Source organism: Mastigoproctus giganteus, chromosome 3, assembly GCF_048544385.1.
Source record: "Mastigoproctus giganteus isolate SK-2022 chromosome 3, ASM4854438v1, whole genome shotgun sequence".
In the NCBI taxonomy this organism is placed as follows: Eukaryota; Metazoa; Arthropoda; class Arachnida; order Uropygi; family Thelyphonidae; genus Mastigoproctus; species Mastigoproctus giganteus.
The window spans coordinates 236,087,701-236,105,985 of NC_143577.1; the positions used below are offsets into that span (position 1 = coordinate 236,087,701).

At 36.0% G+C, this 18,285-nt stretch overlaps 1 protein-coding gene across 2 annotated transcripts in view; it reads right to left on the reverse strand.

The window, feature by feature from the left end:
- Positions 1-15,407, reverse strand: part of LOC150088901 (uncharacterized) — a 101,230-nt gene extending 85,823 nt beyond the window's left edge. Inside the window, exons 1-2 of one of the 2 annotated variants that reach the window (XM_090370947.1) lie at positions 15,333-15,407; positions 6,753-6,858 (exon numbers count right to left, since the gene is read on the reverse strand). In XM_090370947.1, coding sequence (XP_090227073.1) covers positions 6,753-6,765 — 13 coding nt within the window. In that variant the 5' untranslated portion in view covers positions 6,766-6,858; positions 15,333-15,407. Of the gene's footprint in view, positions 1-6,752; positions 6,859-13,171; positions 13,565-15,332 lie in introns of those variants that run through there. The other variant, XM_090370946.1, reaches the window with a different exon arrangement.
- Positions 15,408-18,285: the final 2,878 nt, after the last annotated feature.

The following is an 18,285-nucleotide window of genomic DNA, read 5'->3' on the forward strand; positions in this document are numbered from 1 at the left end:
GAAGTTACAAAACAAATTAAAAAAAAAAAAAAACATACTGAAAACTTATCAGTCAAATTTATCTGCTGTATGTGCCAGTTATCAAGATTTTCTAGATCTCGTTGCACATTTGATCGCTTTTGAAAGGAAACCATTCAACGATGGCGAATTTGTTAAAAGTTGTGGAAGAAATTTGTCTGGAGAAAAAAACAATGATACAAGACATTAGCTTATCTCAATGAACAATTATGCGAAGAGGTAGAAGATATTGGAAAGAATTTATTCGAACAACTTTTGGAAAACATAAAACAAATGAAATATTTTAATGTGGCACTGGATGACAATACTGATGTAAATGACACAGCCCAACTCCTCATCTTCATACATGGAATTAATTATAATTTTGTTGAAGAATACCAGTTAAAGATTTAGCTGATCTACAGAGTATGCGTGGAACAACTACAGGTGAAAATCCTTTTGAAAATTTTTTCCAATCTATCAAAAAGTTAGGATTAAATATTAAAACCCAGGTAGGAGTCACAACTAGTGGTGCAAAAAATATGACTGGTAAAAACATTGGGTTATGGGTAGAATAACCAAGAAATGATAGATATCGGAGCTGAAAATCCGATTAGAATTCACTGCATTGTGCATCAAGAAGCTCTTTATGGGAAGTATTGGATCTCGAACACGTTATGAATGTGGTTGATGAATGTATTTCAATTGTAAATTTTACAAGATCACATGGCCTTAATGTGGCTGTTGAAACATCACCGAATGTTTCTACATTCGGTGATGTTTCAACACAGAAAGTCAATGTTTCTACACAGAAAAAGGGAAACCAATAAAACAACTATCAAATATGGAGTGGCTGTTTGATCTTGCAATTCATACATACATTTCTAGTCATTTAAATGGTCTTAATTTAAAACTACAAGGGAAAGGAAAATTGGTCTGATTTGTTTGGTGATATCAAATCATTTCAGAATAAGTTATAATTTAAATCCCAGTTGAGCAAGACAATTTAGTTCACTTTGAATGTTGTACTGAGCAAAAGGAGAAACACATTTCCAAAGAATTGTTGCCTTTCATTATTACAATTACTTTTTGACAAGTTTGAAAGTCGATTTTCTGATATAAAATCCCATGAAAAAACATAAGCTTTTGTTTGAGAACCCATTTACTTCTATGGCTCAAAACTACAATCTCAGATTGCAACTTGAAATTATTGATCTTCAAGCCAAAATATGATTCAAAAATAAGTATATAGACTGAAAAATAAACTACAGTCGATTCCACTTATTTGGGACACATCGGGACTAGTGTATTTTGGCCCGATTAAGCGGCTGCCCCAATTATCTGAAGTTTCATGTAAATAGTTAAAAATAAAATGTACCCCACCCCCCCCTTTACAATTAGTTCACTGTACAATCAAATCACGTTACGATGAACTCACCATAGTAAAGTACCGTTCACTATACGATGTGAAGTAAGCGCCGGTCATTGTGATCACATTTGTGAACTGAATTTTAATTCTATTAAACAGCGAGTCTAATTAGTGAAAATAGGAGGAATATTATCCATAGGCTATAAAAGTAAAGATATATTAAGCACAAATTTACCCTTTATTACCTTATCAATTAAAAAATTAAATGATACATGAAATTCGAAAGAATATACGTGATAATCGGAATAATTAATATGTACATATTAATAACTGTAATATGTACATACTAACTAAACTAGTTGACATTTCTGTTCACTGACATTTGTGGGTGGCGGTTAAAATTTAAAATAGTAAAAAGATAAGCAATCAATAACAAAACACGGCACACACAAATTACAAGGACCACAATACACGCAAGTGAGAACGGAGTAACAAGTTACGAAGCTTTAAAAATAGGAATGAAGAAAAGATTATGAAAATTAATTTTTTTATATGATTGAAGATTCCATGGAAGTGTAAACACATTTCATCATAATAACCCACAGAATTCCAGCTGTTGGTATTATCGCAAATTCAATAATATCGAGTTTACTATCAACGGACAGTAAACTATCCGTTATGATAGATAGTATGATAGATTGCACTAACACAAAAGCCCTATAAACTGGTGACTGCTAATTGTTTTTATTGTTTTATGGTTGTGACCTCCAGAAATCCGACCAAACTACATGGTACAGTCGGAGAAAATCGTAGGGCAATCTCCAGTGCTGTGGTCTCCTGCTCCGATTAAATGGCATTTTGTCCCAATTAAGCGAAGTAAACCCTGGCTATTTTCTCGATTGGGTTCTTGTTTTTAAGATTTGTCCCAAATAAACGGCTGCCCCGATTAACCGGTGGCCAAATAACAGGAATACACTGTATTTCAATTCTACAAGGCTTTCCAATCTGAAGATTTTCCGCTAATAAAAGAAAATTCCATGAAAATGGCTACTTTGTTCTGATCAACGTAAGTTTGCAAGCAAATTTTTTTTCCACTCTTAAAATCAAATAAATATTTAAAAAGAAACAGACGAGCATTTTTTTTTTTTTTTTTGATGAAAACCCCAAACACGAGAGGTATAAGAACCTATGGTACCATGCATGGGTTGGAGAAGACGAAAGAAGATATTCGTTGACATTAGACTTGAACTTCTGTAGACTGCAATTTTCAGGAAATACGTACAAAGGAAGGTTGTTCCAGAAAACGGCAGTTGAATGAATAAATGAAGATGATGAAAAGTTGGTTCTGTGAGTTTGAAGTTGGACAGTAAATGGATGTTGGCTGCTGGCGGCACGTGTTCAGACTGTTTTGAAAGAGAGACTGGAATTATAGAAGCCAATTCAGAAGAACAGTGCCCATGAAAGTATCTATAGAAAAGGCATGCAGCAGAAACAGTACGTCTATGAGAAAGCGAGTGGAGACACTCTGTTAGAGAGGAGTCATTAATTAACCTAACTGCCCTCTTCTGAATGGAATCAAAGCCTGAGAGAGGTTTTGGGGGGGCACCGCCCCAGATGTGGGAACAATATTCCATGGTAGAGTGGATTTGCGATTTGTTCAGAGTGAACAGCTGTTTGGAAGAAAAGTAATGCAGAGAGCGAAAGAGAAAACCAAGTTTTTTAGATGCAGAGGAAGCAATATTTATAATGTACTTGAGCCAAGAGAAATTAGAAGTCGGGGTAATCCCCAAAAGAGATATATCATCTTGCCTAGAAATTGGAGTGTCACCAAAGATAAGCATAGGAGCAGAAGAATCCTTTTTTGAAAGATATTATTATTATTAGCCATATAGTGCAAGGAAGCCTGAGGCTTATGCTGCACTGGCCACGGGGGTAAATATATAAGACAGGACTAAGTTTTGGAATCAATTAAGTTGTCTTTTAAGAAATCAATTAAGTTGTCTTTGGGCCCACTGGAGAACTACCTGGAGATCAGCATTTAAGTAATTCGGATATTTGAGAAGTTGAAGCTGATTGAGCAGGGCAAGGTTTCTCAAAATGGAAAGTGGAATGCAATGTGCTATCATCAGCAAACTATGGATAGGATTTCCGATCAATGAAAGAAGGTCATTAATACACAAGGGGAAAAAAATGGAGGGAAAAAACTGAACCTTGGGGGACACCAGCATTAGCAGTGAAGTTAGAAGACAGAGCCATTTACCATCACCCTCTGTGAGCGGTCAGAGAGAAAACTGGATAACCAATTACAAAGAACAGTTGGAAAACCACAAGATGGAAGCTTGTTTAGAAGATCTTTATGCCAAACATGATCGAAAGCCTTTGAAGATGTCAAGAACAGTTGCTTGAGTTTCACCAAACGTTTCTATTGAATTTGGCTATAAATGGGTAACATGAGCCAGAATATCACCAGTAGATAGACACTGAGGGAATCCATACTGGTGATCGTTGATCAGACAGAAGGTTTCTAGATAGTTTAAGAGTTGACGGTTAAGTGATTTCTCCATTACTTTAGAAAGAGAAGTAATTGGATGGGAGGGATTTGTCACCCTTTTTAGGAACTGGCTGGATATGAGCAAATTTCCAAGCAGAAGGAAAAATACCTTTGGAATAAGAAAGTGAATAAAGGTGGCATAGAACAGGAGTAAGTTCAGGAGCACAGGTTTTGAGAACAAGTGGAGAAATACCATCAGGACCTGGAGCTCTATCGAGAAATACCATCAGGATATAATCTTCATTATATATTGAGATTGACGTCACAAAATTGCAACCAAATTTTGAACAATTATTTTAAAATATCCAGCCTGAATCATCTCATTAAACGCTAAGTTTTGTCCAGTAAATGTTATTGTGTATTGTACTTAATAAAATTTTTGAATATTTCAATTTTAGGTTTATCATTATATTTATTTATTATTACCTTAACAAATATATTTATTACCTTAATAGTGAAAAGCAGTGATCCTTTTCAGGTTGTAAATTTTCTAAAATGTGCATTTAAAAGCAAAAGTAAATTACTTTTTTTAAAAAAAAAAGTGAAGTACAGTTTGTTGTTTGTTAGTTATTTGTTTTTTAGGAGCATTAGCAACTAAGGCCATATTGCTCCGGGGATATGCGGTGGTTATTTCCTGACCTTTCCGCATCCTCCGTATTTGGTGGGCACGGGCTCAAACTCCGGTCTAATCAAGAAGCGTGTGCTATGCACTGCTGCTCCTGCCCACATGGCTACAGAGGCGCCATGAAGTACAGTATTTCAAAGAGAAGCAAAAGTAAAGTATTTAAGAAAAAAAAAAAAGTCATATTTTTATAATTTTAATAAAATCTAAAAAATAAATCACTGACATAGATTTGTTGTACATAAAAGTGCTGGGAATTTGCATTTTTTTATACATAGCTTGAAAAGAAAAAACAGTAACATGAAAATAGAAACTTCCTTTTACGAGTAACAAGATATAGAAAATGTGACAATTTTTTCTCAAATTACTTTGTGCTGCCCGCGAAATAAATCTAAATTTGAATACAGCCCCCCGTATGGGAAAAGACTGGACACCACTGCTCTACACCATCAAATCATTGTCTTTCAGAATCAATTTGAATATGGGGAAAAAAAAAAAAATTTGATTATAAGGAACAAGAAATATCCAAGGGAGATAAATCACAAGAATAAGGATGTACTTTAGTTCCACAATCCCATATTGTGTCAAGAAGCCCTTGATAATTTCAGAATGCAGCCTATTATCTCTGTGAAACCGGAAACAATTCCCTATTTTTCAAAACGAAGCACCAAATGATCAAACACTTGCACAGAAACTCTTTTTTATTGTCTTACCAGCGGAACAAATTCCTTGTGAAAGATTACTTTGCTATTGAAGAAAGTGATAAACATCATTTTGGTTTTTAAATTTTGAAAACAATTTTTTGTCTTGGTGAGCATGTTGACCGCCATTCCATGCTTTGTCTCTGTTTGTGGATCATTCTGGAAACACCATGACTCGCAATCAAATGACCAAAATGGGCAAGGAAGAATCATATCAATAGTTTAAATGAACTCTCTGCATGATTTCAGTGTGGGCAACTTTTATTCAGCAGTGAAGAATGAACCCATGGCAGATCCTCCATTTGCCCAAATCTTGTCAGAATTGCACAAACACAAATTATTTCTCTGTTAATGTGAATTTGTTCTTCCATCATTCAAAGAGCCAGTCAATGATCAGATGCAATTAATGTGTAAACATTTTTAAAAATGTTTCTGGGGTTTGATGCATCCATGGCACTTATCTTCCATTCCTCATAGCCATCCCAAAATCTCGCAAACCAGTAAAAAATATGCAAGCAAGAATAGTTCACATTTTTTAATGGTTTGGTTAAAACACAAGTGCATTACTTGTGTTTTAACCAATTTTTAGGTGTCAGTTGCATGTTCCCTAAATTGAAATAAAATTTAATGTTTGCTCTTTGTTCCATCACTTAATGCAATGACAACACATTGAACAACACAACAGCAATAAATGACTGCATGCAAACTACTTACAAAGGACATTGTACAACAAAGCAGTGACATGGGTCAGCTGCCATGGAGTATTGCATCATTTATTGATGTGTGCAATGGACCTAGTTCTAGTACCTAATGTTAAACATTGTAAAATGCAACATTTGTCTAACTATAACATGATTTGATAATTTCAATAGCATTAACTAAATGTTATGCCATTAGAATTATTAAATCATAAATAGCATTAGCAGAGGCATATGATGCAAGAAAGCAAGCTTATACAGCATCAGCCAAAAAAAAAAAAAAAATCCCATTTCACACATCCATTTGCTTGCTCTAAAAGTTTGTCCAGTTCTTCCTTGAATTTATTTAAGCTATCAACTTCCACAACAGATGGAAGTTTGTTCCAGCAAACAACTACCCACTTGTTAAAGGCAAATTTCCATGCATCTATTCTACAACTGTCTTTCCTCAATTTGAATTTATGCTACCTCAAGGTTTGTATTCTGAGCAAGAGGAAGAATCTCATCAGCACTGAGCCTGCTCAAACCATTCAGGACCTTATACACCTCACACAGATCACCTTGCAGGTACCTAGTCTCCAGATGCTGCAATTTTCAGAACTTAAGCCTTTCTTGGTAAGATCACCCCTTTGCCCCCTCACTAATCTTGTCCCTTCTCTGTACTCATTCTAGCAACTGTACATCCTTCCAAAAATGAGGTCTCAAGACCTGTACGCAGGTCTGGAGGCCTCAATACACTTACAACACTACTGCATTAAATAAATGAATGCTCTTACAAGACTATAGCATTAAATAAATGAATAAATGTACTTACAAGACAACTGCATTCAGAATAAGAGAAACTATTCATTATTCTAAATATGAAGTGTTGTCTCTGCTAGCTAGCTGGTGAGAAAAGCTCCTCTGTTTGCATGATTGGTCTGGAGTATAAGAATTAACATGTTAGAGCCAATGCAGTCAGAATGCACATATGTCAATGATAAATATACACTGAGTTGGCTTTACATTAGCAACACCTACCTAATGCCTCAGGGATTGCCTTTTGCCTACAACCCATATGAGTAGAAGGGCGTCTTGTGAAAATGTTACCCACATGTTGCACAGTAATTGTCCACCCATTTCTCACAGGAATGGTCATAGCACTGAATGTCCTTTTCCAGTAATGACATTCAGTGCTATGACCTTACCATTTCTCCTGATCTCAACCCAATTGAACATGTTTGTTCAATTGGGTTGAGATCAGGAGAAATAGTAGCCATGAGAGGATGGAGAATTCACTGTCATGTTCCTGAAACCAGTTAGCAACCTGCCAGGTCTTGTGGCATGATGCACTGTCTTGTTGATAGATGCTGGAGTTGTCTGGATACATTATCATCACAAAGGGGTGTACCTGGTCAATTACGATAGAAAGGTAGGCGTTCCACCAAGCCATTAATTAATGGTATTCAGAGAACCCTAGGCATGCCATGAAAACAGTCCCCAAACCATAACTGCCTGAAGCCTACCAAATGCCAACAGTACATCTAGGTACATTTGGAGAAACCAACATGGTCTCATGTTGGTTTCTCCAAATGTGAATATGCCTACCAGAATGATAGAGTTGGAAATGAGATCCATCAGACCAGACAACAGATTTCCACATGTCAATGGTCTGGTGTTGGTGCTGACATGGCCATGCAAGGTGCAGTTTATTTGTGTTTCACAGTGAGCATGGGTACTCATGATGGCTGTCAACTGCCATAGCCAATATGAGCTAATGTCCAGTGCACAATTCATGTGGATATTGGTCTTGCTATTCACATATTGTACTCGGTGGTTAGTTGGGGCACTGTGCTGCTGTTATGAGATACACAATGCTCACCATGGGTGTTGACCATACATAGCTGTCCACATGTAACTTCTGGCTGATTGTTCAACTTCTGTTGAGCAAGTTGCAGTAGACTGATGACACCACAGAACAGGAGCAGTTAACCATGTTGGCTGTTGTCAAGATACTCGCACCTGCACATCTTGCCCCACAATCATTCCACATTCAACATTAGAAAGATTTCAATGCTAACCCATTCTTCCTCACAGACACTCAAACTGTTGCCACATGTGTGAACTACAATCTTATATCAGCCATTCCTTACTATGAGCCTCCACCAGCATCCACTCCTAACAAGGGAGATGTTGCTTTTGTAATGCCAACTCAGTACCAAGAAAATACAGTAGCACCTCCTATTACTCTTGTTATTACACTAATTTGAATAGCTCTCTAGAAAAAATTATTAATACATAAAATTAAATATTACATATAATAAATGATTTATGCTGAAAACAAAAAATCAAATCGTGCAATTAATACCAATTCCCCAGCATGCTGTTTTTTTTTTTTTTTTTGTCATGTATGCAAACACATTCATGCAGCTGCTGCTAGATGCTTGCATTCAAAACACTTGCTCAAACTCATGTTAGTCAAGTTAAATAGCATCAACCAAAAAATATATATTTGTCTAAATCTTTTCAGTTTATTCAAAATACTCACGTCCACAACACTAGGTGCAAATTTATTCCAGCAATCGTTTGTGCTTCTCAGTTTCATATTAAATATTAAAACCTCAGTATAACATCAATATGCAAATAGCATTTGTAAGTAAATTATTAGGAAACTAGGTTGTATCTCCATGAGTGCCATTCTATGACTCAGATTAGTGCTATTTTTTTATAATGTCCTCAAGAAGTAAATCAATGAGTTTCACTGTGTATATATACAGGAAAGATATTTATAACGATCCTATTTTTAACATCCCAGCACATTATAATAATCTATGTGGTAGGTCCTGGCAAACTTTCCATAAGCCTAAAGTTATTTTGCATTTGTTATAACAACCTTGAAAGGCAAATTATTTTTCTATAATGGCCCAAAAATTTTCTCACTATCTTGTTTTTTACTATTCTTTTTCGTATTATTCACATTTCAAAATGAGAGAATACTAATTTATTAAAACAAATGACGAGCTTGCAAACTGGCGATTTCCCATGTTCATTGACAATTTTTCGTGCTCACTGGTGTAATGAAATTAACTTCGATTTGAAGTCATTTCATTATACAGTATAGACTACATATTTATCGATACAGCTCCTACAAAGTGGATAGTTTTGCCAATCGTAGACCAAATTAGGATTTTATAAGCTGTAAATGAATGCACACATCCTAAGACTGATGTTTCTAAACAGTTCAATGTTCCTACATGCATGCACTATTCACCATTTTGAAAGATTGAAAAAAGATTGTAAGCTTAGAAAAATCTGCTACATTGGATAGGATGAGGGGTATGAAAGGCAGCGTATCTGGATCTTGAGAAGGTACTACTGGAATAGCCAATGATAATGAGTGCAAAAAAAGTACCTAAAGATGGAATAGCCATTGATAATGTGTGCAAAAAATTTCCTGAAGATGGAGGCCTTTTAAAAACTAAGGAACCTGAATTGTTTGTGCATCTGATGAATATTGGGGATTAAGTCTTTCGATGGATGGTTCCAGAAATTTAAGACCATCTTTCAATGATGTGTACAGTGAAAGTGCAGCCATCAACACTGAAGCTAAAAAGGAATGGAAAGCAAATCATTAAATACTGCTTCATTGATATATGACCAAAATAACTTCAATGCTGACAAACGTGGAAATTTTTTTTAAGTTGCTATCACATAAAACATTTACCTTAAAAGGTGAGAAATATAGTGGAAGAAGAAAGACAAAATAATGAATTGCCATTCTCGTACTGACAAAATGTCTGGCACAGAGAAGCTTCCTCTCTTAATCACCAGGAAAACCAAGAAGCGCCAATGCTTTAAAGGTTTGAAGACATTACCAACTATGTATCGAGCAAACCAAAAGACTTGGATGTCATAAAAAATCCACAAAGAATGGATCAGGGACTACAAGATAAGAGGGGAGAGAATGGAAAAATTTTGCTGTTTGTGGATAACTGTGTTTTACAGTGGAACCAACTGATGATGTTACTAGCAGCAAATTCTAAATGGGAGGAGGAGTTCAAGGAATTAATCATATAAGTTACTATGCTTTTCATACCAACTAAGAAATACTCTTCAAGGTATAGAGCTAAATGGATGTCATATGAACTGATGAAACTTGTGGCAGAGAAAAAAAAGTTACGAGAAATCTTTGGCGAAGGATGCAAAGAAAAACAGAAAAGACTTCTTTACTTATGTAAACACTAGAAGAAAGGGGATGAATCAAATTGGGCCACTCGATATCGATGGTTTGACTTTTTATGATACTGTTCAGGTTTCTGACAAACTGAATGAATATTTTGCATCTACATTCATACGTGAGAAATTCTTTAGGGAAGGGGAGGCCAGAAGTTCATCAAGATCTAACAGGGAGCTAAATGATTTTGTAAAAACTGAGAGGAAAGTAGAAGAGAAATTGTTGAAGTTACACATAAGAAAGGAAGCTCGGGTGGATGGGATCTATCCAGTTATATTAAGGGAGACAGCAAAGGAAGTAAGCAAACCCTTAACCATAATTATGAGAGCATCCTTGGTTTCAGGGGAGGTCCTTGTGGACTGGAGAGGTCCTTGTGGACTGGAGATGTGCGAATGTATCCCCAATTCACAAAGGACAACACGAGTAATTACAGACCTATTAGTTTAACTTCTGTTCCAGGGAAAATAATGGAGTCACTGGTTAAAGAAGCAATTTGGGATCATCTAGAGAAGGCTGCAGTTATATTTCCAACACAGCATGGGTTTGTTAAGAGAAAATCTTGTTGACAAATTTGATCGGTTACTACGTGATCACAAAGCAACTGGAAGCAAAAAATAATTTTGATATTATATACTTCGATTTCAGGAACGTTTATGTTACTGTTGCGCATAAGACTGCTGTACAAATTGGAGCAATGTGGCATTAAGGGCAAATTGCTGCTATGGGGATAAAGTGACGGTTAAGTGGGAGAAGACAGAGGGTGGTAATCAATGGATATTGCTTTTCATGGACTAATGTTATTAGTGGAATCCCTCGTTCGGCCCATTGTCCTTTTCTATATTTATCAATGACATTGAAGGCATATCAGGCTTAATGTTCAAGTTTGCAGATGATACGTAGGTTGGAAGGTGGTTAGTGACAGTATGCTATTGCAACAGGATCTAGAAAAGTTAAGCAGATGGGCTGAAAAATGGCAATTGAAGTTTAAAATTGATAAATGCAAAGTAGTGCATATGGGTAGCAGTAATCTCAAAATAATGTACAAACTGTGTGGTAATACATTCAGAGTAGTGGAAAATGAAAAAGACCTGGGGTAATTGCACAGTCAGATATGAAGTTCTCTGAACAATGCAATCAGGCTGGCAGGATAGCTCACGGATTTTATCAATGATATACAGGGATTTTGCTAGCACAGGTAAGGAGGTGATTATCCTGTTGTAAGGCAATAGTCAGGCCACTCCTTGAGTAGTGGATACAGGTCTCAAGGCCTCATTTTAGGATGTGGAGCTGCTGGAACAAGTACAGAGAATGGCAATGAGGTTGGTGAGCAGAACAAAGGGGTGCTCTTACCAAGATAGGCTTAAGTTCTGCAAATTGCAGTGTCTGGAAACTAGGCACCTGCCTGCAAGGTGATCTAACTAAGGTATTTGAGGTTTTGAATGGATGGAGCAAGCTCAATGCTGATGGGAATCTTCCTCTTGCTCAGACCACACTCGAGGGGGCACAAATTCAAATTGAGGAAGGGCGGTTATGAAATAGATGTGAGGAAGTTTGCCTTTAGCCAGCAGGTGGTTGATTGCAGGAACAAACTGCCATCTGCATCTGTTGTAGAAGTTGATAGTTTAAATAAATTTAAAGAGGAACTTGACAAACTATCAGATGGAATGAATAGGTGAATTGTGTTTTTTTTTTTTTTTGGCTGATGCTGTATAAGCTTGCTTTCTTACATCATTTGCCAATGCTATTGCTAAATGAACTCTCATTGCCAAGTGAATGCTCTATGAGAAATCATTGTTGAGTACTGGCCATCTTAATAGACAGTTCTTCAGCCAATTAATCAAGATATAATCCAGTGCTTTAAGAAAGTTATCAAAGAATGCAATTAAAAAAAATTGCAGTTTCAAAGGCAAAACATAATGTGAAATTGACATACTACAGACAATGTATTTGTGTGTTTCAGCATGGGATGAGGTTGATGAAAAAGTGATTGCCAAATACTTCAAACATGCTAGACTGTCACCCTGAATGATGCAACGAATGAATCTTCACATGCTTCTTCCTCTATTAATCACAAAGAACAGTCTGATAACAATGAAGAAATTTGAGGGTGTGCATCTTTGCCTAAACCCTTAGAAAGAAATGTGTTTTTAAACTATGCCAAGATGTACGTAGACATTACATGTTGCAGGACAAGCACAAATGAAGATGACCTCATAGATTTAATGGAACATGCAATTTGTAGTGATGAAGCAAGTTTCGCTGAAAGACACTCATTAAGGATTAGAACTTGTGTGTCATTTTTTTTTTCCAAGTGCAATCTAACAGAAAAAATGAATTAACCACTATTACATGCCTTCATAATTCTCTTTTAATATATGCTCTACCACTGAAACAATGCATTTTGACAGATTATTTTAAAGTCTGAAATGAATTCCTCTGTCTATGGTTGGGCCTTAACATATATGCAAGTATATACACTTATACACAGATACTACTGTATACAGTAATTAATGTACATATGTAATTTACAAATTAACCTTACTACACTATAATCAATACAAAATGCAGCCTTCATTTTGTTGTTTTAAACAACATAAATTAATCAGCTTATATTATATTGTATTATTAGAATTACGTTAAATGTTCAAACTTTTCTTTTGTTTTTCTGCTGATTTTATTAACTAATGATATAACTTCCTTTTGATATAATGGCTGCCACATTACATTAGAATCAAACATTGTTTCCGCAAAGAATAATATTTCCCATAAGAATTTCTTGAACAATTAATCAACATTTACCGATTATGCATACTTAAAATCATATTTGGTACTAAAAGTTTAAAAATATCTTTTCCAGTAAAAAAAACAAAATATACAGGACTCAAACTTATGCAACACTCTATAATATGAACTTTAAATCATTTTTTTTTTTAAATTCTTTATACTGTAAGCATTATCAAATCATCAGGCAGAATTAACTATCACAATCAATATAAAAAAGATTCAAATAACTTACTAACCTTGTTCATAAAACAGAAAGGAAGTCCAAGAACAAATGTCAAACACTTCACTATTATATGACTTGGAAAAATTATGTTATTAATCACACAAGGTATTTATTTTATTTTTTTGTACTTTGTTGTGGCTTCCAGGGTTTCCCCTATGCACCAATCACACAAGGTATACTAGCATCCCAAGTATTTTAAAAATTGTTGACTCAACCATCTCTCCTTGAAAATCATCCATCAGAATGATGTTCTAGAAAAGCAGCAAAAGTTAAAAAAGCAAGACAGCCAACTTTGCCCATGCATGACAACTATTTTATGCTAAACAGGATAGCATAAAACTCTATTGGTTAGCTTAATGGTTAACAGATTCTGTTCCTTCAGATTTATAGTTTACTTGGAACATTCCCTTATCTCTTTTTGGCATATTTGCCATCAAGAGATTCCCATATGATAAAAAACAATCATTCATCTTTTACTTCATAAACTGGAATTTATTGAAGGCAATGTACTGGTTATATAACCAATTCCAGCCAAATTAATGAACAAACCTGTTTCAATACATTTGAAGGTTCATGTCTCATCTCTAGAAATACGAACTATAAAAAAAATATATATAATAATAAGTTTTATTACACAGTAATATGCAGTTCTTATATATTATGTGTTCAATTAACATGACTGTTATAATCAATATACAATTGCCAAATTTATTTTGTGATGCAAACAAGTTTTGAAATTTGTTCACATATATAAAATATGACATTATTATTATTATTATTAATAAGTCATTTGATGTATGCCATCAAATTTCAAAACATATTTTGATAAAAATAAACACTATTTAGATTCAGTAAGTTCTGAAATCTAACGATATCATTTTAACAGTTTTGCATTTAGCATAATTGTAGGTCTATATAAAAAACATTTAAAAATAATAATAAAAGAAAATAAACAGCTAACATGGATTTCTCTCAGCTACGTGCTGTAGTACATTACAGTAGGCTAAATCAAATGTTTTGCCATATCTTTCTCGCCACATAAATTCATCTAAATAACTGAGCAGCATACTCTTTGAAGTACCATTCAATCGTTGAAAAACTGACTTTATTCTCCTCCAGTAGTTTTTTACATTATTCGTATGTAATCCTGTATTTGGATCTTTGAAGTTGGCGCCATGACTTACAGTATGATGCTGATAATTTTTACCTGGTAAGTTTCCAATATTACGATAGGCTGCGCATTCACTGGACACAATGGTTGACTCATTGCCAATCACATTAAAAATAATTGGCAACAAAGTAGCAAGGTCTCGCTTTTTTAAGACAGTAAGATAACCAACTTTTTCTTGGACGTCATAAGCACCAAAAATCCATTTGTTATTTATTTTTTTATTCCGATTATATATAGGTCTGACTAGTATTTGGACTGTGTGTCCTGGTCCTCCTAGTCGGACTGGTTCCTGTATTAGTTTCCAAGAGCAAATATCCCGAAAAAACTGATAATAATCAACAGTAGTATGACTTCCAATATCTAAATGCATTATTGCAGAAGAAAGGGGAATTTGAGTTGCCCAATAAAATATTAAAAAAATTATTTTCGTAGGAGAAAGTTTTGCACGTTCAAAATAGCTGTCCTTCAGAACCGATTGCTTCGTGTGGCATTTTGGGCAACGCCAGATGTAGCCGCAAAGCTTGGTTTTCTCAGAAACTAAACTATATGGTCGATTACATGGTAAACAGCTTACTTCTTTGTAAATTATATGATGCTCTTGAAAGTAATCAAGGGCACCTTCATTATCTCTACATATATCTTGTAAAATAAAAATATTCATGTTAACTAGGCATGCACAAGTAATAACACTTAAACTAGAAATTCAAAGCTCCCCTTTCACAAAAGCTGCTCAGCTACCCAATCCGTCCGCCATAATTGCTGTAATTGGAGGTGTATCAATGCGCCTTACGTCATTATAAACGTCAGTCTTATGGGAGGAGTCAATTTTGAAATCTTCACGCGTCTAATGAAATACCGAGAAACTATTCGAATCAACCTACAGTCATTGCAATCATTTAATTCAACCAATTAATTAATTCAATATCAGGAATTTCAATTCGTGTACCATACAGCTATTTCAACTAACTGATTTTTATAAGGGTATATGAAAGAAAGGGCATACCTGTATTTCAAGGGATATATCAATGCGCCTGACGTCATTCTTGTAAATCTAGGTTTAGTACTGTATATCGTGTCACTTATAGGTGGATTTGGCTGGTGCAGCATAAGCCTCAGGCTTCCTTGCACTATGTGGCTAATAATAATAATAATATTCATGATGAACAATATCTCAGTACACTTCAACACTTACTGCTCACGATATTTCTAACTTTGCAAAAACTGCAAATGTATAAATATACCCCCATAAATATAAATAAACTCGCCGAATGTATAAATATACCCCCAGTTACTCAGAGAGAGACATAGAAGGGAATCACCAAGAAAGAGGAGGATGATGATATCCAGCTCAGGACCCTGGGTGTGCCAAACCCATACTCACCAGATGTGAGCACCTGGGGGTATATTTATACATTCGGCGAGCGTTACTTAGGGTGTCTATCCCCGCTTTGCCGCTGTTTTAAAATCGGAAAACGAGTTAAAAACAGCGACAAGGGAGGACAGATAACACCCTAGGGGTTTGCGTGGGTAGCACAGTGGTATCGTCACCGTCCTCCCCACACCGGGTGGAAAAGGCCCGGGTTCGAATCCCGTCGATGACGCGAGGAACTTTAGTGGGCTTTTTTCACTCCGTGGCTGAGTTAGTCGGTCTCAGGTGTACATAGCAAGATTTTTTCCCTCAGAAACTGGGGTTTTTTCGTCCAGCAAAACAGGCAAATCGCCCAGAGAATACACGCAATTTACAGACACGAATACGGGTTAATGTAATTATTTACGGGTAACCCTAATATAGTAATTTGATTTTTTTTGACACCCTAGGGATGTCAATCACTGGTATTTGCAACGATCAATTCGGAAGGGACACCAGATTGTAAGTCCAAAACCTAATACAACAATATTTTTTTTATTTTATAATTTTACGTTTCCAAGCATAATACATTATAACGACCCTAGGGGCTCACATCTGGTGACTATGGACTTGGCACACCCAGGGTCCTGAGCTGGATATCATCATTCTTCTCTTTCTTGGTGATTCCCTTCTACTTCTCTCTCTCTCTCTCTCTCTCTCTCTCTCTCTCAGGGTAACTCGGAAATTTTTTTTTAGCTGGTGCAGCATAAGCCTCAGGCTTCCTTGCACTATATGGCTAGTAATAATAATAATAATAATAATAATAATAATAACTGTTTTCCCTCATATGCCATTGTATTGAATCCAAAACCTAGATTCACTGTGGAAGTACGTATAAGTGCCACAATACCTAATCCTAGATTTGCAAGAATGACCCCAGGCACATTGGTATACGCCGAAAAGAATATTATCTCCTCTCCCATATTATTTAATTTCCAAAATGACAAGCTAAGTGAATCATTGCTTCCGAGTTTTATATATGGGGAACTACCCCTCCGCACAAAGGGAGGGGTAGTTCCTCACACTTGTGAGGCGCTAGCCTCAGACCTCACCATAAAGGGAGACCTCGAATGGCCTCTGTAATCTCAAATTTTTAAAGCCCTGATGTAAACTAGAGCCCATTTGTACCTACCTTGTAAACAGAGACAATTGAAATTTACTGAAAGTGTGGATGACTCATTTCTGCGAAAGGACGGATTCATTTCCAGAATAAAGGAAAATCACTCTCTCCTAAATCTCTAATGGAATGTAAAAGAAGAACACAGGTTGACCGCGTCGGGACTATGCCTTAATCTTTTCCACTGGCTATGAATACAAGAAAGCAGTTGACCAGCGCGACTTCTCGATACATTATGTGGGAGTAGGTTGTAAAATGTTACAGACACCACTAAATTGTGGAATGTCCCTTTGGTTCTTAATTCGTGAATTTTACGGCAGCAGCTCTAGGGCCTAAAGGCCAGAGGTGCGAACAATGAGTGAAACAGTTTAGTTCAGTACTGTTCTTTTTATTTCGCAGTACTACAACGTTTCTGTTTAAACAGAGTTATGAAGGTATATCATGCTTAATGTCTAAGTTTGCAGATGATACAAAGGTTGGCAGGATTGTTCACAACAGCAAAGACAGTTTGTTGCTACTCCAACTGGATCTAGATAAGTTTGGCAGATGGGCTGAGAAGTGGCAACTGAAGTTTAACATTGATTAATGCAAAGTACTGCATATGGGTAGCAATAACCCAAGAGAAACTTAGCAACTGTGTTATACTATACTCAAGAAAGGGGAAAGAGAAAAATACCTGGGGGTAAATGTGTAGTCAAATATGAAGTTTGCTGGGCAGTGCAAACGGGCTGACCGGGAAGGTCATAGAGTCTTTTCAAGGAATATAGAAATTTTGCTAACAGGGAGGTGATTATCCCGTTGTACAAGGCAATGGTCAGGCCATATCTTGAGTACTGCATACAGGTCTGGAGGCCTCATTTTAGGAAGGATGTAGAGTTGCTTGAGGTTGTACACAGATTAAGGCAACGAGATTGGTGAGGGGAACAAAGGGGATGCTCTTACCAAGAAAGGTTTAAGTTCTTCAAATTGCAGTGCCTGGAGAGTAGGCACATGCGAGGTGAATGATTGAGGTGTATATCGCCTAGAATGGGTTGAATGAATCCCATTAGCATTGAGCAGGCTGAATGCTAATGGAATTCTTCCTCTTGCTCAGATTAAGAACCTGAGGGGGCATGGATTCAAATTGAGGAAAGACAGTTGTAGAATATATGTGCGGAAATTTGACTTTAGCCAGCGGGTAGTTGATTGCTGTAACAGACTTCCATCTCTTGTTGTGGAAGTTGACAGCCTAAATAAATTTAAGGCTGAGATGGGCAGGCATTTGGAATGAATGGAGGCGTGAAATGGGAGGTTTTTTTTTTTTTTTTTTTTTTTGGCTGATGCTGCATAAGCTTGTTTTCTTGCATTGTATGTTTCTATTATGCTAATGCTAAATGCATACGACTAAGATAAAAATTTATATGTTGACATTACTTAAAAATATATAAAAAT